The following is a 25,290-nucleotide window of genomic DNA, read 5'->3' as shown; positions in this document are numbered from 1 at the left end:
CTCTGCTCCACTGAGTAGGGACCGTAAATAGATTCATTTCAAGTCAGATTCTTATTAGGATGGCAAACGGAGCACCTGGCGATGAGGGCTGCGCCTTGAGGTCACCGTCACAGCGATGTTATTTATCTTCAGGACCCTGGACTCGACTGTGATGTGGGGGCCTAGATTCATCTACAGTGTGTACTCCTCTGCAGTGTGGGGGCAGTAGACTCAAGTAATACAAAGACCCCTGATTCATCGCTGAGATGGAGCATTGGCTCCTGCTTCGTGGGGCTTAGAGGCCTGGGTGCACATGAACCCTCACTCCTCCCACTCATGTCCTGGGGACATGAGACATCCATGAAGCTTTAGGGCGCGTGAGGTTGATAGGTAACCTACACAGCTGCATGGGGCTTGGGTGCATTGGGATGGAGAGCTGATGACCTCTCTTAAGCTGTCTGTTTTGCCTGGGCTACTGGAGCTGAAAAATGTGTGGCTCTGTGGCCCCTAGTGCCTCCCACTGCAAGGGTACCTATACGCCACGTGTGAGGTAGTTCATCTTAGGTGCTTAGGCCTGAGTAAGGCCATGTGGACAGGCACCCCAGAAAGATCCAGGTACTGCCCAGAAAACTAGGACAGGAAGTATGAGCTCTGACTCACTCTTCTGAGCACCTACATGTGTGTCCACCTGTTTACCCGTGTATCTATCTGCCTATGTTCCCAAGCACATGCCTAGCTACACAGCTCTATACCTTTGTATACGCAAACCTATGTACCTTTCCACCACTGTACCTATGTGCCTGTGTAACTATACACCTGTGCACCATCTGTATGCATCTTTGTAACTACATACCTATTCATGTGTGTACCTATGTGTCTGCACATTTAGCTATGTTTCACATGTGCCTATGTACCTGAACACTCACCAACCGGAGTCCCACCCAACCTCCCATCCTTTCATCAAACACGTCCTTTCTCAGCCTCTTCGGTGGGAATTCCAGAATAGGTTTTATTTCCCTGCTGAGTCTGCTGCTGCTTACTGGTCCCCACACTTAACTCTTGACATGCTTATCACTTCATCCCTACCTGTGGAAAGATGGACCCAAGGAGGAAAACTATTCATGAGCTGAGGGTCAGCTAGACCTTGTGCCTAGGAAGCTTTTGATGAGCCATAGGTAGGCAGTGATACTTCTTCCTCCTGGACATTGCTGCTATGCCCTGGGATTGCTGGTCTTAAAGATACTCATGGCTTCACCCTGTTTGCAGGTATTTATTTTTGCTAGCTGTGGGGGAGTCAGTGGTCATAACAGCCTGGGCCTCATACAGGAGTGGGAGAGTGGTTAGGGTTTGTTGGAGTCCTCCAGAGAGTGGGAGATGTGGTCAAGGTCCTCCTCTGGCCCCTGGAGCACCTGACGATGTATCTTGAGCAACATCTGGGGCACCGCTTCATCTTGGACCTCCTCATACTTCGGATGGAAGAGGCTGTCAAGATCCGGTTCTGGGCCAGGGAGAGGGTTCCGAAAACGGCTCAGGATGTCTTTTTCTTCAGTCTCCACTAAGGTCATGGCATCTGGGAAGAGGCAGACGTAGGTGTGGCCTCAGTCTCCCTCACAAGTTCCTCCCCACTAGCCTCCTGTACAGTTGGACCCCATGATGTGGCCTTGGTCCCACTCTGACCTGCACGCTTTTCCTCAGCGGCTGCAAGCTTCTGCTTGGGCACGAGCAGCAGTGCCCCCAACTGGTTGTCCTTCTCCAGGGCCTCCGTGGCTTTGGTACCCAACGCCCTGCCAGCATGAGCAGGGTAAGGTTCATGCACAGGTGGAAAGAGTTAGACATGCCAGCCCCACTTTAGAAGAGGTTCTCTGCCCCCGGGCAGCTGCCGGGCCTAGAAGTCACTCCATACCCACCCACTCCATCAACTGCCCTGTAAGACCTGGTGCAAGTACATGGCTTTGCACCCCCAGTGTCTCTAATGCAGTAGGTGCGGGGGTGAGGTCTGAGGGGGTCAGAGCCTTCCCTGGGCAGGGTCCTCAAGGACAAGGGAGGTAATATATTATGCTGTTCTAAAAACAGTCTGTCGGAGGCTTCAGGGAGAGCTGAGTCTGGGAGATGGCCAGGGGTCCCTGGGAGGGAACTCCCAAGGAGGGATCTGTAGGGTTTGAGTATCACCTCCTTCTAGAAGCTTCTGAACTGCCATGTATTCCATCCCCCAGTGCATCAGCCCACACTTGCCTTCTGGGGCACTTACTTCTCTGTTTCCTGTTCAAGGATCACATGTTTGCCTTTGGTCTTGACAGGGACCTAGGAGAGTAAGTCATGGGTGAGGATTTTTCCAGTTAGTAGTCCAAGGTGGGAGGACACCCAGGGAGAGGCCACTCTGAGGCCCACCCACAGGCAGGGCTTCTGCTCAACCCGTGTTTAACTCTAAGGGATAAGGGTCACTGTGGCTATCAGGATTGAAGGCAGGGGATTAAGAACACCAGCCTGTCCCTAAATGGCCAGTCTACCTGAAAACCTGGCCTGAAGAAAGGAGAATCCTTCGGCAGGTACCCGGAACTCACCTTGGACTCTGCACCCTCACTACACCCGGGACTTTTACACCAATTAAGGCTGTGCTTGCCCCTCCCTGACCTGGCTAGTGGCCCAGGAGGTAGTTGGCCCCTCTGAACTTAATACCTATGAGACAAAGTGACAAGAGAGAAGTGAGGCAAAGGGCCACCCTGGGGAAGTGCCCAGCTCCAAGAAGCTGTGGTTGGCTATGAAGGGTGGGCCTCCCTCAACCTCTTCCCCTGCCGTGCGTGCAGGCCAAGTGCACTTGGCACAGGGCAAGCTCAGTTCATTTCCTTCTGGGCCCTCTGTCACCAGGCTAGGCCATGCCCTCGGTGAGTATGCCAGGGTCAGTGTGGAGAAGGACCCACCTCACACAGGGTCTCCCTAGATGGTTTGGACGTCCATGTCCTCACCTGTAATCATCTGTGTCATGAAGCCCACACCCTCCCACCCTGGGGCCACCTGAGTGTCACAGGAACTCATGTCCCCTCCTGGTAACATGGGTGCCATGGAGGACCATGTTCGCTCATCCTGGAGTCACCTGGGTATCATGGAGGCTCACATCCCCATGTGGTTATGTGGGTATGATGGAGACTCATGTCCTTCAGGTCACCTGGATATTATGGAAGCCCATATCCTCACCTGGTAACCTGGGTGTCATGGAGATTTGCCCACTAGATCCCAGAAGGGCCCATGCCCTTCTCTTCCTGAGGCCCCCTCCTCAGTGCTCACATGACGTAGCTACCACGTGCCCTCTGCCCTGCCTCCCCTCTCCTTGCCCAGCGTGGGGTAGAGGAAAGAGGTCCTTTCCAATATTCCCCGCTAACTGGGGCAGAGGTGGGCAGCCAGGGATGGAGCCAGGTAGAGGAGCACTGCATACCTGGCGTGCTGGGATTGCACCGGCCTCCTGCAGCAACACAGCCACCATACAGGTGGCCAGGAGAAACCTGGGGGATCAGAGAGGGAATGTGAGGTGGTGAAGAGTCACCTCAGCTCCTGATGCTCCAGTCAAGAACTGCTGGGGCTGGTGGCATGTGTCTTGGGCAGAGAGATCAAGGGGAGGCCCCTGCTGATCCATTAGCTCTTGATTCTGATTTCACAGGAAAGGCAGGCAGAATAAGCAAATAAGATGCTCAGGGCAAGCCTGCTCTATGTCTCGATGCCAAGTTCTCCCCAAGACACCACATGTCCTAGGCAGATCCTGCTGTGACAGGACACTGGCAGTCAGTGCTGAGGATTCCAGAGGCCATACACAGACACACATGTGGGCCTGCATAAACGTATGCATGACAACATTGGAAGAATGGATGGAGGCCCTAGCACAATACCATACATATCACAGTACCCCTGAGAATCCATGACCCATGGTATTGGGGATAGGGTAACTTCTAGTAGGCTCTCAGTGGCCAGTAACCCCAGCCTCATCATACAAACAGAAGGAATGGCAGGTATTTCTGAACATGTAGTTGTAGAAAGGTATCCATGTATGTGAAGTATGCATGTGTTTGTGTTATATGGTATGCATATGTATACATGTGTGTGCATGGTGTGTGTGTGTGCGTGTGCATGTGCGTGTCTGTGTCTGTGTGTATTAAAACCTCTAAGAAACCTCTCAGCCAGGCAGTGGTAGCACAGGTCTTTAATCCCAACACTTGGAAGGCAGAGGTAGATGGATCTCTGTGAGTTCAAGGCCAACCTGGTCTACAGAGTGAGTTCCAGGATAGCCAGGACTACACAGAGAAACCCTGTCTCTAAAGAGAAAATAAAAGAAAGATAAGGAAAGAAAGGGAAAGGAGGGGGGAAGGGAAGGGAAAGGAAGAGAAGGGGAGGGGAGGAAATGGTAGGAGAGAGGGAAGGGGAGAAGAGAAGAGAGGAGAGGAGAGGAGAGAAGAGAAGAGAAGCCTTTCCTCTTCTCTGCAATTCAGCACTTTGTGATAGGGATAAAGGACATCAGGTGAGGATCTAACCAGATAGGGTTGAGTAGCCCTGTCTCACCTCAGAACTGCTAAACAGAGGCCTATTCTTATGCTGGGCAGAGAGATGAACATGGAGAACCTCACCCTAGCCTTTGTCCTCTCTGTCCTCTGCCTCTGTAATGATTCATGTCCTACCGGGGCCCTAGGTCTCCCTGGGGATGAAACCCTAGCTCCAGGGTGACCAACAATCAGGTTGTCTGATTCCTGCCTCTACTCCCACCAGCCCTCAAAGGCCTGCTACATATTCCCCTGCCTCCCCTACCCTGCCACTGTCCCCTTTCTTTTGGGCCATCACAGCCTGGAATTGTTGCCTCTTCATAGGGGTCCTTTAGGATTTAATGGTCTACTGGCTCAGGGACTCCATGGGACAACTCACCCTCATGCCTATCTGGAGGCCAGTTGGGCTGCTCTTAGAGATAAACCCTGGATTGCAGACCCAGAGTGGGTGTTTTGCAGTAAAGGGGGGCTTTCCCTCCCATCCCTCCTTCCTTCCCTTCTTCCCCTAAGATACCCCCCTGGAATCAGGCTTCAAACGGGGATAGACTAACCCTCAGGGCTTATCTCTAAGCCAGAACTCCTGAACTCAGACCCAGTGTGACCCTAACCACCGAGCCAGGCCCACGCTGGCCAGTGCCCCACTGCCAACTTTTAAGGGTAGGAAAGTTAGAGCCCGGGGGCCACGGCATCACCTCTTCATGACTGGAGCTCCCTCTCGGTGCCGAGGAGCTCTAGGCGAGTGGAGAAGCTGCAGATCCCAGTTTCCAGGTGCCCGGTCCTCTTTCTCCTAACCCTGGCTGCTTAGGGTTTTATTGCCCCTACATGGGTGTGTCTGATCAGAGGTCAGGGGCCAGCAATCACTGGGCAGTAGGCGATCCTGACCCACCATATGACTTGAGCAGTGAGCACAGACTGAGCCACCAGGAGACTTTTGACCTCTCACCTACTGGTTCTACCATGACCTGCCCATTTTAGCACCAGACCACCTGCCACAGGATCATGAGCTCCTGTTCCCTCTGCTCACCATAGCCGAAGTCTTCCGCATACCTAGGCACTTGGCTCTGTTACCCCCCAACTCCCTATGGGGCTAAGCTTCAAACCAACAACGACAATACCCGAGTGTCCCCAGAGCTGGCCCAAAGTGGGATTCTATAGGACAGAGTAAAGATCATAAAAACACCAGGCTCTTCAAGGCTTCTTGGCCCCACCCCTTTCCTTTGGGACTTCAGGACAGAGCAGTTGTCACTCCAAGAAACAGCTGCACTTTGGGGAGGCAAACCCTAGATAAATGAGTCACTTTCAGAGAGGCAACTAAGGTCAGGGAGCTGGTCTCCCCCTGGCAGGGATAGGCAGTCACTGAAGATAGTCAGAGCTTCCGGGAGATCAAAAACTAAGGAAGCCCCAGACTGTTGAAATTTAAAGAGACAATTTTGAGAAAGTACTGAAATACACAGTACCAGAAATACATTTATAACAGTCCTCCTCAGACTAATGGGGACAGGCAGCAGCATTGAAAGAAGACGTACACCATTCTACCATGACCCAACACTCTGTGAATCCAAGGTTACCTTGTGTGGGGATTTCATTGAGAATATCACCTGCGCAGACTTACATATTCTAATACTTTGGCCCCAGTTGGTGGAACTGTTTGGGGAGGATTAGGAGGTGTGGCTTTGTTACTGGTGTTACTGGGGCTAGACTTTGAGGTTTATAATGCCCATGCCATTCTCAGTTATCTCTCTCCCTCTCCCCTTCTCCCTCCCCTCCTCTGTTATAGGGATAGGGAGCCTTACAGCCCTTGTGTGGCTTTGACCACAAGACACTCTGGCACCCCCGCGGCTCTCAGGTAATTGGGCGCTGCAGATGGAACACAGTAAGGACTAAAGTGGTGGGGATGCAATGTTTTCATTCAGAAAAGATGAGTAGATTAGATCAGGGACTTTGGTATGAGGAACTTGTTTATCCAGAAAAGCAACTTTGTGTGATAATCAAGAATATGCCTTTGAACGGCTGTTTGAGGCTCAGTTCATCAGACGCTGTCCCTCCGTGTCACCACACAGGCCTAAGGAATTCATCTTGGAGCCACCTTTCTTCAGCCAACCCACACAACACAGAACACCTGACATTTGGTGCCCAAATGGATATCTTAATATAATTACTGATTCTCAATGTGCAGAAGGAGTTGTATTACATATAGAAACTGCCGAATTTATTTCTGATAATTCAGAATTAACTTTGTTATTTATAGGACTACAGCAGGCAGTCTGGGAAAGGGATTGCCCACTCTATCTTACTCCCATTCTCCCCATGCTGGATTGCCTGAGCCGTTAACAAAAGGAAATAAAGAGGTTGATCAAGTATTAATAAAAATGTATTAAAAGCTTCAAAATTTCATTTAAAGCATCATGTTAATAGTAAAGACTTAGAAATTGTTTCATAACCTGACAACAAGCTAAAAAAAATTATTTTTAAAACTTTCCTACTTGTACTTTATATAATCAAATTTCTTTACCTACAGGAAGTAATCCTAAGGATGCTCAAAAAATAAAGCTTGACAAATGGATGTATTACATGTAATGAAATTTTTAAAATTAAAATATATGCATTATGCTATTGATGCATACTCTGGATTTCAATGGACAGCTCCCTTAAGTTCTGAAAAGGCTGATTGTATAATTATACACTTATTAGATACAACGAATATAATGGACATACCGATAAAAATTAAAACTGATAATGCCCCTGCTTATATTTCCAGTAAAGTGAAACAGTTTTTTATGGTATTCCTGTATAACATAAAGCACATTACAGGAATACCATATAATCCTACAGGACAAGCAATTGATAAAATATCTACTCATTCACACTCTAAAGAGATGCTTATAAAACAAGAGGGGGAGATGAGGACTCCCAGAGATACTTTACATAAGGCTTTACTAACTCTAAATTGTTGAATTCTGATGAAACAGGGACAACAGTTACCAAAAAGCATTGAACCATAAAAAAAATTGCTGAATGGAGTCAGCTTGTATACTACATGGATGCTTTAACAGCAGAATGACAACCAGAAAAGATGTTAAGATGGGGCCAAGGGTATGCTTATGTTTCTGCAGGAGATGGAAAGCTGTGGAAGAAAGAGATACAGAAAGTCCTTAAAGCAGACAGCTGATTTTCCTACATGGGGACAGCTTAAGAAATTGACTAAAGAGCCGGGCAGTGGTGGTGCACGCCTTTAATCCCAGCACTCAGGATGCAGAGGCAGGCGGTTCTCTGAGTTCGAGGCCAGCCTGGTCTACAAGAGCTAGTTCCAGGACAGGCTCTAGAAACTACAGGGAAACCCTGTCTTGAAAAACCAAAAAAAAAAAAAAAAGAAAAAGAAAAGAAATTGACTAAAGGAGATGCAGTAATTTGGCTGCCTAGGAAACCTTTGAATGCGACAATTTTGTTCCTTGCTATGCTGTCTGTGGTAACTATCCAGGTAACAGGGACTAAACATGCTTCCTGGGCTTATATTCATAATCCTCCAATTAACAAAGGAGTAAGTTGGGGAGACAGAGATATTCCTGTTGTGGTCAGTGAATCCTCTTGGTTACCTTTTGCTGCCTGGGGCCAGCCTCCAGCAGTGCAGGACTCAAAAGGAAATTCACGGAGTCTGTGAGGGGCTTAGTAGAAAGACACACACATGTGCTCTTGATGGTTTCTTTCTTTGTTCTTCTTTATTCTCCTTTCTCCTTTCTCTCTATCCAGAAATGTCCCTTGACATTTCTCTCTTGATGTATTCTTCTCTTAATGTTCTCCTCCTAATTCTCTCATTCTTGATGTCTTCCTTCTAACTCCTTCTAATTCTGTCTTTATCCTTTCCCTTACAGCTTATATACCCCAGCAAAATCTTCCAGGCCATATACAAATTACAGTGTAGTTACATTCTATTTTTCAAGTGAATGATTACAATGAATACAAGTAAGAAACAACATGCTTTCCATTTCCCATAACATGAATAAACATTTTACGTATTACAGGTAAAAAACAAATTATCCCAAGAACCCACGTACATTTATACCCAAGCAACTTGTTATAGATTAACAGAGTGTGAGCAAGCAAGATATTCTTTTCCTGGCAGACTGTGTTTTATGGTTACAAAGAAAGGACCAATCACTTTATTACTTATCTTGAACATAAAGAAGCTTAAAGGAATCACAAACCTAAACTTTTATACATGAAAAACAATCAGCTCTACTTTAAATCTTTAGGATGCATACCCACTCATCAATAGGTTTTTTTTTTATATCAGGAGATTGAGGGCAGAAATGGGTACAAGGAATTAATCATCACCTTTAGTCATTAACTAATCCTAGCAAGAAAGGCACATCAGCTAATGATAATTGGGCTGCTTTGTTCTTGTTCTCTGACCTTAAAGAGTTCCCACTCAACTATGTGCCTTTCTAAAACTTTAGATTGTCTTGGGTTTTTTCACCTCAAAGATATGTGACAAAATATATTAGTCTAATTTTAAGTTATTGTCAAAGCTTCATTTCAGCTGTGATGCACTCCAAACCTTTGAACACATCTCCCAACATTAACATCAGAAGAATTGAAACTTGTTGGGCTATTGGGACTCAATCATGTTTCTTAATCATTAACCTAAACCACGGTCTACACAACTCAATAGAAACTCAAATGTCCTAGCTATATGACACTTCCTTGTTTATATTTTTAATCGTCAAAACTCTATTTAAACTAGCATTATTATTATCATTTAGACAGTACATCTTAGGAAGAAATCATCTTCATAATAATTCAAGGTAAAAATGCCAGTGGAATGGAATATTTCCATGTGATAAACACACTCATTAGAGGCAGTATCCTAGATTTACCCATCAGGGATTTTCCTCCTGGTTGGCTGCCACCTTGAACTTCAATTGCCACCTGCTTGCTGCTCTTCTGACATGTTCACCAGCATCTACCTGGTCTTTATGACCACAAATGACCTTCTATGCCTGAGGAAGTGGGCAAGGAAATTATAAATCATACTGTAGTGCAAGAAATTCCTATTTACATGGGTAATGAAACTCAGTGTATAAATATAATTTTTCAAAGTTGGTTATCTATAGTTTATACTACCTGGGATTTTCATAATAAATTTTAGTTGTTTCATGGTTTTAGAGGACAATTAATGCTATTAGTTCTATAAATCTGACATTTTGGAAGACGTGGATTTTGGAAGACGTGGATTACCAACAAGGACTCTAACTGGATACATTGGCAACAATGTAAAAGTGAGAGCCCTAGGGAACTTGTTAATATCTCCTAAGGAAAAGTCATTGATTGGAGCTTTATGCTTCCCTCGAGGAAAATATTCTCACTCAGAATTCAAATGGCAATGGTATAGTTAGAATGAATGGAACTAGAAAAATTAGCTCTACTACTGATGAACGTATCCAATGACATGGAGTTGGGATGTCAGGTGCTATGTTCAATATGGCAATTCAGTTGAGACTAATTGGAAATTAGCAAGTGCCCTTTTAATGAGTGGAAGGGTAGATAAACGTTAATGACGGTAAGTATGCTTTGTCCTTTATTAAATCAAGGTCACACCTTTGTAGCATGTGTACAATTACTTTATATATTATTAAAAGGGCCTACACAATGGAGCCCTAATAATCATAGTATCACTTGTGAATGCTGTGCTCTTCATACATGTATCAATGCTAGTATGTTATTGGGTGTTTATATATTTTTATAGCCAAGGGCAGCAGTCTGGATGCCGGTGAAGCTGTTGAGGCCATGGCAAGACTCATCTGTGCTGATTCTAACCCAGAAACTTGCTGAAAGACTATTAAGAAGAACCTGTCAGATGATTGGATCTATTATTGTTGTAATTATGGGAATTTTTGCACTGACTGCTACTGTTGCAATAGCTAGATTGGCCCTTCATGAGGAAACTCAAATTGCTGAATTTTTAGAGTCTGGCATCAGAATAAAATAGACTGGGCCCACCAAAATAAAACAGATAATAAGATAATTAATAAACAGATAATAAGATAATTAATAAACAGATAATAAGATAATTAGTAAACAGATAATAAGATAATTAATGAAACAACTGACTTGAAACAGGCTGTGTTACTTTTGGGGGATTGGTTAGAGACTTTAAATGAACAAATTAAACTAAAATGTACTTGGAATATTACATCTTATTGTATTGCACCTTTAAGATTTTAATGAAAGCAAATATGATTGCAAGGGGGAGCTGGGAGGACCTTGGACTTAACATAGTGAAGGGAACCCTGATGGCTCTTTGTCTTGGAGAGGGGTGGAGTGGGGGTATGGGTGGAAGGGAGGGGAGGGAAGGGGGAGGAGGAAGGAAGGAGATGGAAATCTTTAATAAAAAAATAAAAAAGAAAAAAAAAGATTAAAAAGCATTTGTTGAGTCACCCTATTCTCAAATGTTTTTTGATTTACAACAAGAAATTAAGGAAACTTTTTCAAATAAATTGTCCAATGTATCTGGGATGAATGTTACGGAAAGTCTTACAGGTACCATAGCTTCATTTAATCCTATAAATCATTTTAATAGATTCCTAATTCTAGTGACTTTTTTAGTTGTTTTTGCTGTGATAACTTTACTGGCTTTAAAATGTTTTCTGGCTTCTTTACGTAACACCATGAGACAACACGAAAGAGAAAAGGCTGTCTTCTCTGTGTGGCTGTATAATCTTCAATATAACTATAGCTTAAACAAATGGGAGAAATGTTGTAGGGATCCAGCAGAGTCACTGTATCTAGGGTAAGCATTAGAACGAACAGTTGTTTTCTAGAAGTTCTTTGAAGGAATCATGGTGAAAACAGTGATTGTTTTCCATGGTTTATAGAATTCTTTTTCTGAGGGAGCTTTACAGCCTTTGTATGGCTTTGGTCACAGGACACTTCTGGCACACCTGAGGCTTTTGAATGGTTGGGCACTGCAAATGGTACACAATGCTTTCCTTCAGAAAAACATATGGACTAGACCGGGGACTTTGGTATGAGGAACTTGTTTACGCAAAAAAAAAAAAAAAAAAAAAAAAAAAGAAACCTTTGTGTGACAATCGGTAAATATGCCTTTGAGGTTCAGTCCATCAGAGGCTGTTCCTCCCTGCTGCCACTCAGGCCTAAAGAATTCATCTTGGAGCGACCTCTTTCTTCCACTGACCCACACAACACAGGACACCTGACACCCACCCACCCCCGACCCTGTGTGTGTGTTGTGTGTGTATGTGTGTGCTCGTGCATGTGTGCGCACCTCAACGCTTGTGGATCAAGATGTAAGCTCTCAGCAAGGCTCCAGTACCATGCCTGCCTTCTGCTGTGCTCCCTACAATGATGGCCATTGACTCTGACCCTCTAAAACCACAAGCTCCAGATTAGACATTTTCTAAGTGGCCTTGGTCATGGTGTTTTGTCGTGGCATTAGAAAAGAAATGAAAACACTTTGATGCTAAAACAAAAGGCTTTCTGAAAATGAAAACTATAGGCCAATCATCCTTCACAAATAAAATATTAGCAAGTAAAATACGCACGAATTGATCCCAAGAATCTAAAGTTGGCCTAGTGTTTAAAAATTAAAATTGATGTTCTATACTGTAGATGAAGGACAAAGAGCATGCGCTTATTTTAATAGACAAAAAGCACTTGACAAAATCCAGTATCCATTTGTGATTAAAGTGGGGGAGGGGCTGAGAAAACGGCTCAGAAGTTAAGAGGGTAACAGCTCTTGCACAGTACCAGAATTCAGTTCCCTGCATCCATCCTGGGCAGCAAACACTCACCTGTAACTCCTGGTAATTCCATCTTCAGGGGATCTAATACACTCTTTTGGTCTCCATGGCTACCTACACATGTGAATACAAATATGCACACATACGTATACACATAAATTTAAAAGTAAATTTTTTTTAAAGAAAAAAAAACATTTAACTAGAACTAGGCTATATGTTCAATCATTAGTGCCGAAGGTGAGGGGATTAGAAATAGAACTTTCTAAACCTAATAAAAATAAAAAAAAAAAAAACTTTCTCCAAGAAACATACAGCAAGCATCTTTCTCATGTACTTGTTTGTGTTTGCTTTTCTTGTTGTTGTTTGAGACAGTGTCTTGCTCTGTAACCCAGACTGGCCTTAAATTCATGATTGCCGTTGATCAACTTCCTGAGTACTGGGATTACAGGTGTGTATATTCACATGCTGAAAACATGGAACTTCGTGGTGAAAGACTGACAGAGCTCACCTTAGCCCGGGAGCAAGGTGACATCACCTGCTTTCCCTCCACTCTATGTGCAGGAGCTTCAGGGGATGAATCTCAAGAACATTATGCCAAATCAAATAACAAAGTCTCCGGAAGACACGTCCTAGAAAAAAGCACAATTTAATTTGGAATGGAGGATGTTGAACTCAGGCAGATAGTGGAAGGGTGCTTTGTCAGGGTTGTGGGATAGGAGGGTATTGTCAAAGCCATTAAACACAAGTAGAAGGATGAACAATTTATGGTGGGGGAGTCAATGAACAATGTGGGTAGGGATTATGCATTAGTTCGTATGACTCTGGTGATCATTACACAGTGCATGTACATATAAAATGAGATGCTCGGGGCTGGAGAGATGGCTCAGTGGGTAAAAGCATTGCCTGCTCTTCCAAAGGTCCTGAGTTCAATTCCGGGCAACCACATGGTGGCTCACAACCATCTGTAATAAGGTCTGCTGCCCTCTTCTGGCCTGCAGACACACACAGACAGAATATTGTATATATGATAAATAAATAAATAAATATTTTAAAAAATAAAATGTGATGCTTGTATCTGAATGCATGCAGTCTTCATCAACTTGTTTATGGTAGTCTTGGAGACCTTCTAGACAAGCTTTCTACCACCGAGCTACATTTTCACCTCTTTCAACCAGTTATTTTAAAATAAAGAGCCAGGCATGGTGGTACACGCCTTTAAATCCAGCACTAGGGAGACAGAGACAGGTGGGTCTGAGTTTGAGGCCAGCCTGGCCTACTGTAAGAGCCAAAGTTACATTTTCAAGTTTTAATGACTATGCCTTCGAGAGCCATGACACAAAAATGCCTCTGATCTGCAAGCCCCTTGCCCAAGGACAGATAGTTCCTGAAATGCTGGAGGCTGTCATTTATGGGAGATAACAAGCCACATGCTTTCACTCCCCTAAGAAGTTTGTTTGACCCACCTGCACCCAATGTGCTTGATCATATGTGGGTGGGAGTTTCATAGGCAGGAAATATGTTAGGATGTATGTATACTGGCCCCTGATTGGATATAGGCTGGAGATACTTTAGGAAGTATGCTTGCCCTTGAATAGGTCTGATGGGAAATACTTTAATCTCTGCAAAAGTTGATTTGGGGCCATTTCCCAGAAACCTAGGTATGGTCTTGGCCAGAGCCCATCCACCTGGCCAATATTGAACTTAAATTTGCTTCAAACTAACTTTAAACTGTGGTGGTGATCTTATTCTTGATTGGTGGGATTAACACTACATAACAAGGTCTAGGACAGCTGGGGCTACACAGGAATAAAAGAACAAATAAATAAATAAATGTTGTGGAATATTTGTTTAACTATGTAAAGATGAGTTGCTGTTCTGCCTTGTCTGCCTACGGCACCTGATTGTTCTAATAAAAAGCAGAATGGCCAATAGTGAGGGAGGAGGTATAGGTGGAAATTCCAGGCAGGAAGAGTAAGGAGGAGGAGGAATTTAGGCTTGAAAAAGAAGAAAGAAAAGGAGATGACAGGGAGACACCAAGGGCCAGTCAGACAGACATAGAGGAAGTAGGAAAGTTGGACATACAGAATGAAAGAAAGGTAAAAAGTCCCAAAGCAAAATGTAGATGAATAGAAATAGGTTAAATTAAGTTAAAAGAGCTAGTGGGACAAGCCTAAGTTAAGACTGAGCATTCATAATTAGCAAGTCTCCCTGTCTTTATTTGGGAGCTGGTTGGCAGCCCAAAGAAAATTCCAAATACATAAAAATAAATAAATATAAGAAAAGAAAAAGAAAGAAAAGAGCTGGGCATGGTGGAGAATACTTGTAAATCCAACATTCAGGAGCCTAGGCAAAGAGAATAATAAGGCTAACCTGGTCTATAAAGGCAAAAGGGAGATACGATTATACCCCAAGATACCTTTATCCTTAGTTTCCTAATAGTGTAACTTTTGGAGGGTTCAAAATTGTTGTGCAAGCATAGATATCTATCCATAAATGGAAGAGAGGGACAAGGATTTTGATGAGCTCCTGACCCCTGAAACAAAGAAAATCAAATCCAGAAGCTTCAGTTCCCTGCCAAGATGCTAGAAGCAGAGAGCTGGAAGTAAACAAGACAGAAACAAAATTAGTACAACTGCTGGTGAAAAGGGTCACCTTTGCTTTCAACATTAATAGCTGTTCGTAATAATTAATAGTTAACAACATTAGTATCCCGTCAACATTTGATGATCAGGAAGCCCTCACCAGGATAGAGGGTTGAAGCCCAAGAGCCTGGTCGAAGGCCAACTCCTAATGTCAGGACTGTGGTAGAGAAGAACGAGGGCAGGAAGACCCTTGTACCAAACCATCACGGCTGAAAGGTCTAGGGGTCTTCTCTGTCGGTTAAAGAATTGAAAGGCAGCCGGGCGGTGGTGGCGCACGCCTTTAATCCCAGCACTCAGGAGGCAGAGGCAGGCGGATCTCTGAGTTCGAGGCCAGCCTGGTCTACAAGAGCTAGTTCCAGGACAGGCTCTAGAAACTACAGGGAAACCCTGTCTCGAAAAACCAAAAAAAAAAAAAAAAAAAAAAAAAAAAAAAAAAAAAAAAAAAAAAGAATTGAAAGGCAGCTGAGTGTGGTGGTGTATGCCATTAGTTCCAGCACTCGGAAGACAGAGACAGGCAGATCTCTGAGCTGGAGGCCAGCCTAGTCTACAGAGGGAATTCTAGGACAACCAGGCTACATACAGAAAAACCCTGTCGTGAAAAACCAAAAGAAAAAAGGCAGGAAAAACTCTGAGCACAACAGGTAGCAGATAGCAGCTGAGCGATCTCAAACATCACAGATAGCAGCAGGCAGAAGCAGCAGCTGAAGAAAGACGCTTGAGGATGAGGAGACACACGCTTGTGCTGCAGACACAGAAAACAAGACCCTCTGCAAAGCCAAATAATCAGTCTTTTCTCTAGGGCTGGGATTTTTAAAGTCTCTGGAGAGTTTCCTCCCCTAAGTTAGGGATGGTAAGTTTGAAGGAAGATAGGTTGGTTGATTGGTCCGCAACTGTTATGTAAACATGTCCTGGGGTCTTGAACTTGTAGACTGAGGGTAGGCAAAAGCTGTGCTATTTTCTCTATGAGAGAAGTTAGTTTTTAGGCCACTGGTGGCTCTGAATGGAGGGATACTAAGATACACACACTCGACAGAGATCCCCTCAGCTGAGCCTTCTTGCAGGCTACGAGCTGGATGATGCTTTCCCAGCTGAAATGGATGAGGCACAGCATAGTCCCGGACTTCTATGGGAACACCTTCCTTGACAATCTCAAAGGTTTTCGGCCAGAGCCTACGGAGCTGCCAGGCACTCTGAAGGTTCAAAAGGTTTTTTGCCAGTGAGCAAAACCTACCCTGATACCAGACATGCCCTTTGAAACGTTACTAATCTCATATTGTGGAAAACGTACCAAATTTACATATTGTTGCTACATTCCTACTTACTATTTATTTGGTGGGTTTTTTTGTGCCCAAAATTATTTCTAGATTTTTGCATAGCCTAACAATGGTCAATAAAACTGTTTTTTAAAAAACTCTTAAGAACTCAATAACAACAAGAAGAAGACAAATAGCCTGATTGAAAAGCATTTAGAATATCTGAACTGATCTTTCACTAAAGACACACAAATGACTAATGGCCCCATGAAAAGATGCCAAGCTTCAGCCACCAGGGTAATAAGTACAAGGAGCAAAGTGTACCGTGCATGCCTGTTGGGACACTGCGCCTGGTGGACTGGGTCTCCCCTAAAGTCCTACACTGAAGTTCTAATCATTTAGACCGTGACTGTAGTTGTAGACAGGATCTTTTTTTTTTTTCTTTTTTTTTTTTCTTTTTTTTTTGAGACAGGGTTTCTCTGCAGCTTTTTTAGAGCCTGTCCTGGAACTAGCTCTTGTAGACCAGGCTGGCCTCGAACTCACAGAGATCCGCCTGCCTCTGCCTCCCGAGTGCTGGGATTAAAGGCGTGCGCCACCACCGCCCGGCTAGACAGGATCTTTTTAAAAGGCTGTTAAGGGCTGTCTTAGTTAGGGTTTCTCTTGCTGTGATGAAACACCATGACCAAAAAACAAGATGGGGAGGAAAGGTGTGGTGGCCCACAAGGGACTCGGTTTCCACTTGGAGTCTATTCTGCTTATGAATCATTTGAGTTTAAGCTTGCTTGTTTCAGTCTCCTTGAGGGCTGGGAGAAAGTTCTGATTGAGCCCATTGGGGAGGGGGGAATACATTATCTACTAAGACACAGGCTGCTGTATGCCAGCCAAAGGCACATACAGATAGTAAAGGAAACTGCTTGCTGCTAGCAGGACTCACCCGAGCCCGCTTGTGCTTTCTTTTTGTTCTGGCTCTTTGTTACGGCTCTTTGTTCTGCTTTCTGCTCTTAATCTGCATAAAAGCAAGTTCTGAAATAAACTCTGGGCTGTTTGGTATTGGCCAAAAGACCTCCCGGATCTATCCTGTGTCTCTGCCTCAGTTTCTTTTTTTAATATTTATTATGTATACAATATTCTATCTACATATATGCCTCCAGGCCAGAAGAAGGCATCAGACCTCATTACAGATGGTTGTGAGCCACCATGTGGTTGCTGGGAATTGAACTCAGGACCTTTAGGATGAGCAGGCAGTGCTCTTAACAACTGAGCCATCTCCCCAGGCCCTTTGCCTCAGTTTCTTTCACCTGCCATTTCCCCAATTCTCGCACCCCCCTCTGGGTACCCAGATTGACTGACTCGTCGGAAGGCTCCAACAGAAAGGGTTTATTGGACTTATGCTTCCATCACAGAAGGAAGCCAGGACAGAAACTCAAACAGGACCCAGCACTCGGGAGGCAGAGGCAGGCGGATCTTTGTGAGTTCGAGGCCAGCCTGGTCTACAAGAGCTAGTTCCAGGACAGGCTCCAAAGCTACAGAGAAATCCTGTCTCGAAAAACCAAAAAAAAAAAAAAAACTCAAACAGGCAAACAGGACAGGAACCTGGAGGCAGGAACTGAGGCAGAGGCCATGGAGGGGTGCTGCTTACTGGCTTACTCCACATGGCTTGCTCAGTCTATTTTCTTTTAGAAGCCAGGACCATCAGCTCAGGGGTGACTCCACCCACAATGTGCTGGGCACCCCCCCCCAAATCAATCACTAATTAAGAAAATGCTCTACATGCTGGCCACAGCCCAATCTTATGGAGGTATTTCCTCAGTTGAGGTTTCCTCCTCTCAGATGACTACAGTTTGTGTCAAGTTGACATAAATCTAGCCAGCGTAAGAGTTGAGAATTATGATGAATAATCTTGGTTGTCAACTTGGCTGCATCTGGGATGAATTATAACTCAAGCTACTGAGTACAAGAAGAAAAATCCTAAATCTTGGTGGCCATCCAGATAAAAGGACGTGGAAGAGAGAAGCTTGCCTTGTGCTTGTTTGTGCTCACTCTCAGTGGCAAGTTCATTTATCCTGTTGCTTTGGCATCGGCTTCCGGATTCCAACATAGACCGGACACCAGCAGCTCTTCAGGAATCTTCCAGGCTTCCGGAGCCAACTTGGGACTGCTGGGACATCTAGCCTTATGGATTGAAAAATCACTGGATTCTCAGCTTCCAGTGTGAGACAGTTATTGTTGGATGACCAGGATCACATGCTCTAAGCCAGTGTAAGAGATCACATATATACGTGTGTATTCATTCTCTCAGTTCTGTTCTTTCAGAGAACGCTGACCAGTACAAGGGTGTAGCTCAGTTGGCAGAATGCTTGCCAAGCATGCACAGAGCCCCGAGCCCCTTTCTGAGGACCACATAAATGGGCGCGATGGTGCACATCTCTAATCCCAGCACTCACGAAGTGGAGTCAAGACCACCAGGAATTCATTGTCATTCTAGACTATACAGAGAATTCAAGGGCAACCAAGGCTGCATGAGATGCTGTCTCAAGAAGAAGGGAAAGAGGAACAGGAAGATGAAGAGGAAAAGGAGACAGAGGTGAATAAGGAGTTAACTTAAAAGGGGGTAATTTGGGTAGGCCCTAATTCAGTCTGATTGGTGTCCTATCTAGAAGAAATTAGAAGACTCTGGAAGAGACACTGTCTAGGAGCAGGATATCAGCAGGACCTGCACCAGCACCTGGATCTCGGAGCTTTGGCCTCCAGAATGGCAAGACTAACCATCTGTGGTAGTTTGGTATGGCCATCTGGCAAGCTGATGCCAATGTCTATTGCCAGATAACAACAAATGCTGGTGACTGTGGAGAACGAGGGCTCCTCTATGCAGCTGACAGGAGTGTAAAATAGGGTTGGGCCCAGAGAGATGGCACTTGATGCTCTTGGAGAGAGCCAGGGTTCAGTTCCCAGCACTCACATTGGCGGTTCACAACAGTGGCACTTTCCAGCATCTACCCGAGAGCAATAAAAGCACAGGTCTAGCGGGGCAGTGGTGGTGCACGCCTTTAGTCCCAGCACTTGGGAGGCAGAGGCAGGCGGATCTCTGAGTTCGAGGCCAGCCTGGTCTACAGAGCAAGTTCCAGGGCAGGCTCCAAAGCTACAGAGAAATCCTGTCTCGAAAAACAACAAACAAACAAACAAAGCACAGGTCTAACAAAGACTTGGCCAGGAATGTTTCGAGCAACAGACACAAAGGAGAACAACCCAGACACCTATCCATGCCATGACTCAACCACTGTTCACCACCATTGCTGAGTGTAAGACCTGGAGGAGCAAGTCCACTAGAGATGGCTTGTGGGAAGCATGGCATACACTCAACCAAACATCTGTCCATGCCACAAACAACAGTGACCAAGATAGACAGAGCCAGACCTGGGAAAGCTTCCAGCCCAGGAATTCAGACACTGACACCTAGAGGAGTACCCTCTAGGCGTGAAGCCAACCTCAGCTATCCTGACCCCAGGTTCTACTGTGAGATGTCAGGGAAAGGATCTGGCTCCTCCTTAAACCCGGGAATCCTAACTGGAGGAGCAGCCAGGGCTCCTCTGGTTTGGTGTCTGTGCCCCGCAGTGAAGTGATGAAGTGTGAGCTGGCGTGGTGTATGACTCTACATGCTGTGCGTGTCAGGGGTGAAAATGTGTGTGAAGTGTGCCTTAGCTGTATGTGATATGGGGAGGGATGAAGTGTGTATCAGGTATGTGAAGTGTATGTCAGGGGTATGTGAAGTGTGTGTGTCAGGTGTGTGGCTGATGAGAGACAGTGCAGAGGCCTGCTGTGGGAGGGGGTGTGAAGCCACCTGAGCCACCGTGGTCCCTCCTCCAGCCTGCATCTCCATGGCAACCACAGCCTCGTTCTCAGGCTCCAGCCCCTTGCCAGCCCCGCCTGGTGGCGAAGCGTCTGGAACTGCATCCTCCGCATCCACACCGCATCCCTGTCCTCCCGCGACTGCTTCCTGCAGCAACTGCCTGTGAGCCATTTCCACGTTTCTTCTTTTGGAATGGGGACTAGGGGGCCAGAATGTGTGCGTGGGTGTTCAAGGGTGCAGGGATGTGAGAGGTGCGAGGATGGGAGGGGGACGGGTGCAAGAGTGTGCGAGTGTGCGCGTGTGGGATGTATGTGCAAGCATATAGGTGTAGGGGTTGAGAGTCTATGTGAGGATAATTTGGCTAACCTGATGGTTGCCAGAGCGGTGGAGCACAACCATCTCCTCCCTGAGGTCTCCACTAGAAGTCAGGCTGGCCCTGCTGGCTCGGGTGGAGGATGGTCATTAGACCTCTCAGGACAGTTGGGGGAAGCTCTGCTGCCTTGAGGTGGAGTGGTCCCTAGACCTCGAGGTATGTTGAGAAACCCCTACAGGCCAATGGCAACCTGGACATTAGAAAGAATTATGGCTGCTCAGCCTGCACAAACCTCATACGAGGCTGGAATTCCCAGTCGTGAGCATAGATAGGGTAGCAGAGGCAGTGGGACAGCTGAACCTCAGCCCAGCGAGTCCAAGGTGACTGCAGACCCCCTCCCTGTGGTCTGGCTCCACCTCTGCAGGTCCGGAAGAGCCAGTGGGAGCTGTACATCGTCAAGCTGGCCCAGAGGCACAAATCCTAGCTCCAGTTCGGGTCTGTCTGTGGGGGTGGGGTAAAGAAAAGGGGAAAACAGCCAGATGGGGAGAGAGGGGTCAGAAGAAGGGGCATTGACCAGAGTATTGAGTGTTTAGCTGTCTGCGCATGGGAGGGCATGATGGGGGTCGCTGCGTGAAGGTTCGAGGAGGGTAGAAAACAGGGCAGCCACTTGTCTCAAACCACCTGCCGCGGCTCGGTTCCGGATGCTGGGCCACAGGTGGCTGGTGAGTGTAGGAAGCCAACATCAACCGTGCACCTCCTCTTCGTCACCCTTTGCTTGGGCCCCGCCGAACAACAACCCTTAAAACTAGAGGCAAACCACTACCTACAGGGCTGCGATGCAAGCAGACCAGGGTGGGCTCTGCCGCAGGGCCATGGTGGTGAGGCGGGGGAGGGAGGGCACGAGTCCGCACCAGTGTGCACTTCTCGTGACGCAGCATGAAAGAGTGCGTGTGCAAGCGAGTCTTGTGACCTCTGGCCCAGCTTTTATGGGCTTTCAATTAAGAGTCCACATCCGCCTTTATTTATTTGTCCGTTAACATCTTGTCGGTGCACAACCCCCAGATCGTGACCAGAGATGCCCAGCCCCACCCCCAGGAGGGCACTGCGAATGAATAGCAAACCCTCTGGAGACGAAATGACAGAGTAGGATGGAGGAAGGACCGGTGAATGGTATTGGGACGCCTCCTCAATTCTAAAGCTTTATGATCCCTGCATCTTCTCAGCGGTGCCCCCAAGATCCAGGGTGGACTCTTCTTGTGTGCTGAGAGGAGGGGAGAGTTTTCCGCACAGAGCCCTTCGTTTGCGATGTTCTGACTGTGGCGATGGAGGACCAGAAACTTGACATGGAACTCGGGGCGGGGGGCTGCCTCCGTTGCCATGGGAACCCGCGGTGACGTAAATAGCCCTCAGCTGTGTCACCGTGGCAACCGAAGGCGGAGCTCGTGGGGAGGGCAGGGATTCTTGTGGACCTTAATAGAGACTTGGATGCGTGGAGAGGACGCCATCTTCTGTCGATTCCCGTTTTCTTGGCTGTTTTACCCCCACGTATCACCTGGCCCGCCGTTTATATTCTTCATAATAATTTCAGGTCCATCTCTATCGCAATGCCTAACAGGTTGCCCCCAAGCCATCCGATTGCCCACGTTCTCGGGCTAACGTAGAGCCAGCTTCCTCCCTAGGACCGAATCCACCTCTTAAAGAGGCTCTTTGTTGGCAACTGCTTGTTTTCTGTAAAGGCTGGGCCAGGCAGAAGGTCACAGGTGTAACACACGTCAAAGAGAGCAGGGTCTTAGAGGGTCTGCCTGAGATGGGGGAGGGAGTTGATGCTGCTTCCTGTCCTCCTCCAAATAGCCGTACCTCCCTCACCCCCTACCCAGCCTTCCTTCTCTAATTTCCTGACCTGGGAAGTCCTGCTCCCAGCTGTCCCTAACACTGGACAGCTTTGAAACACCATCTCCTTTGTGTTCCTCAGGGCCTGTCACATCTATGGGGCCCAGCCAGCAGAGAGGGAGAAGCAGTGGCCATCTGCAGGTCTGGAGAGGTCTGCTGGCCTTCCAAGGGTGACTGTCCAAACGAACCCCAACTTTTACCATCCTGGAGGCAAGAAGTCCATAATCGGATTTCAGCAGAGCCATGCTTTAGATGAAGCTTCAAGGAGAGGGTTTTCCTTTGCTCCTTCCGGTCTCTGTTGTCCTGAGCAGTGTTTGGGTAGCAGCTGTGAGATTACAGCCTGCTCCATCTGCAGAAGGCATTCCTCTGAGGTCCAAGCCCTCTTATAAGGATGCCCACAGTGGAATAAACCCGTCCCCTATCTCTTCTAATATGACCTCATCTTAACTCCATTACAACGATAAGGACTGTTTCAAATAAAGTCTCTTTCACAGGTATTAAGAGTTGAAACTCAGTGTCCTTTCTGTGAGGTCATCAGTTGACCCACAACAACCTGTTGTCACTTGTGTGTTGTGAATATCTCTCAGAGTTTCTGTTTCTCCTCTTTGAAGGTCTTGTCTTGATAGGCAAGGGTTTTTTATTTCATCGTGGAAGGTAATTTATTGAGATTTTCTTCTATAAAAGGAAATCTGAGCATTGCTGGTAAAATCTTTCCCTTCCTCGGGCTGGAAACATTCTCCTGCATTGTCTCTGAAGTGCTTTGTTCTTGTGTTCATGTGTGCATTGTGTGTGCACCTGTGTGTGCACCCGTGTGTGCTCATATTGTGTATTCAGATATGCCTGTAGTGATGGGATCTGCTTCACTCCAAGTAGCCTTAATTACTAAGACACAACCAGCCTCTGTGCTATTAACTTAGGTCTGAATTATAGAATGTGTCAAATGGGTTTCTCTCCACAAGGCATCAACACCACCAGTGTACACTGCTGTGTTCAAGGCAGACACCCAGCAGACAGACTTTCTTTGTCAAGACATCTTGTGTGTTCCTGTCTTTCTACCTTGTACATGCAATTTTGATGTTTTGAGTTCATAAATCTGTTAGAATTTTGATTGGAAGTTGTTAATTCTACAAATACAGTAGGGGGGTATTTAAGCATAAAGTCCTCCAAAAACCTGCACTGTAGAGGTTTCCCTGCCTGATAAAGGATTTCAGATGTTCCTTGGGTCCCGGGCACTATTTCGTGACCTTCCATATGGAGCACCTGCCCATCATCTCTGTCCTGGGCTTTGAAACTGTTTAAATAGAACCTTACCTGGTTCAACTCCTGGAGAGGTTGAGGCAGGATGATCTTAAGTTCAAGGCCAGCCTTGAACTATAGAGGGCTATATAGTGAGACCCAACTTTATTAAAAAAAATAAAAAACTAGGTTGGGGAGATAGTTCAGGGGTTGAGAGCAGAGAGGGCCTAAGCTGTATTCTGAGTATCCACACCAAGCAGCTCCCGGCTCCCTGTAACTTCAGCTTCAGAGGAACTGATACCTCTGACTTTTGAGAATAGCTGCATGAACAGACACACATAACTCCAGTTCTGGGGGATGTGGCACCTTCTTCTGACCTCTGCAAGTGGGTACAGATGTATGTGCAGGCAAAACATAATAGAAAAAATTACACACATAGAAACATAATTAAAAATAAAAATTTTTAACACTTTTCTTTCTCAAAAATATTTTTGCCACCAACATATAGAAATATATTTGTTTTCTAAGAACTCAAATTTAACTGGACATTTTCTTATGTATACAATATTCATGTATGCCTGAAGGCCAGCAGAGGGCACCAGACCCCATTAGAGATGGTTGTAAGCCACCATGTGGTTGCTGGGAATTGAACTCAGGACCTTTGGAAGAGCAGGCAATGCTCTTAACCTCTGAGCCATCTCTCCAGCCCCTTAACTGGACTTTAAAAAAAAAGTACATTCGAGACCAGCCTGGTCTACAAGAGCTAGTTCCAGGACAGGCTCCAAAGCTACAGAGAAACCCTGTCTCGAAAAACCAAAAAAAAAAAAAAAAAAAAAAAAAAAAAAAAAAAAAGTACATATGAGTGTTTTATATGTATATTTGTGTGTGTGTACCACATGTATTTCTGGTGCCCTTGGAGTTCAGAACAGGCCGTTGGAGCCCCTGGACCTGGAGTTACAGACAGCTGTGAGCTGCTGTGTGGGTGCTGGGAACTGAACAGAGGTCCTGTGGAAGAGCAGCCAGTGCTCTTAACCGCTGGACCCTTCAAAGTCTTTATCACGCCTACTGACTGCGTGTGAGTGAGTGCCCTTGAGTCACAGTAGAGGTGAGGAGGTCACAGCAGTTTTCTCCTTCCACCGTGTGAGTCCTGGGGATTGAACTCGGGTTTTCAGGCTTGGCAGCAAGTACTCTTACCCACTGAACCATCTCACTAACCCTGGACGCTTTCAATATTTATACTTTATATGTGGAGGATTTGTTTTTGCGTTTAAATACAAAAGCTATTTCATCCACGAATAATCTGTATTACTCTCTGAACCCCTGTCCTGGTTTCTTTACCTGGTGAAACTGTGCTGGCTGAGTACTCAGGATCGCAGTTTCTGGAACTTCATCAGCTGGGTTAGCCATTCTTCTACAGCTGTGAAGCAGCACCATGACCAAGGCAACTCATAAAATAAACCAATGGCGGGCTTACTTACAGTTAAGAGGTTTAGTCTGTTATCATAAAGGGGAGTCTAGCACAGCAGACAGAAGTAGCTGATCCACAGGCGGGGGTGGGGAGGTCTGTCTTGGGACTTCAAAGCCCACCCCCAGTGACACACTTTCTCATTAACAAGGTCACACCTCCTAACCCTTCTTCTAATCCCTTTATGTCGTGACACTGCTTAGGGACTAAGCATTCAAATATAGGAGTTTATGCAGGCCATTCTTGGGCAAACCACCACATCAGTCAAGGCCATCTACGTCTCCATGGTCGCCAAAACAGAAGATCCAGATTCTAGGTGATGATGCACACCTGTAATCCTGGACTCGGGAATCTGAGGCAGGAGGATCAAGAATTCAAGGCCAGC

General features: G+C 46.0%; 1 protein-coding gene across 1 annotated transcript; it reads right to left on the bottom strand.

Moving 5' to 3' along the window:
- Positions 1-1,319: 1,319 nt before the first annotated feature.
- On the bottom strand, positions 1,320-4,633 carry Prap1 (proline rich acidic protein 1). Its single transcript, XM_042054303.1, has 5 exons — positions 4,590-4,633; positions 3,410-3,476; positions 2,228-2,280; positions 1,657-1,763; positions 1,320-1,549 (listed from the first exon to the last, which is right to left on the bottom strand). Exons 1-5 carry the CDS (start codon positions 4,631-4,633, stop codon positions 1,320-1,322), a joined length of 501 nt encoding a protein of 166 aa, XP_041910237.1.
- Positions 4,634-25,290: the final 20,657 nt, after the last annotated feature.

The sequence above is a fragment of the Arvicola amphibius genome, chromosome 1 (genome assembly GCF_903992535.2).
Source record: "Arvicola amphibius chromosome 1, mArvAmp1.2, whole genome shotgun sequence".
Classification (NCBI taxonomy): domain Eukaryota; kingdom Metazoa; phylum Chordata; class Mammalia; order Rodentia; family Cricetidae; genus Arvicola; species Arvicola amphibius.
This window is presented reverse-complemented; position numbering and strand designations above follow the sequence as displayed.

What these genes read in the sequence shown, in the direction of transcription:
- Prap1 (XM_042054303.1), bottom strand. Translation starts at nt 4,633, where the DNA reads ATGAATCATTACAGAGGCAGAGGACAGAGAGGACAAAGGCTAGG. An exon ending in GTGCAATCCCAGCACGCCAG is followed by an intron (nt 2,281 to 3,409) that starts GTATGCAGTGCT and finishes TTACTCTCCTAG; the next exon opens with GTCCCTGTCAAGACCAAAGG. An exon ending in CGCTGAGGAAAAGCGTGCAG is followed by an intron (nt 1,550 to 1,656) that starts GTCAGAGTGGGA and finishes GCCTCTTCCCAG; the next exon opens with ATGCCATGACCTTAGTGGAG.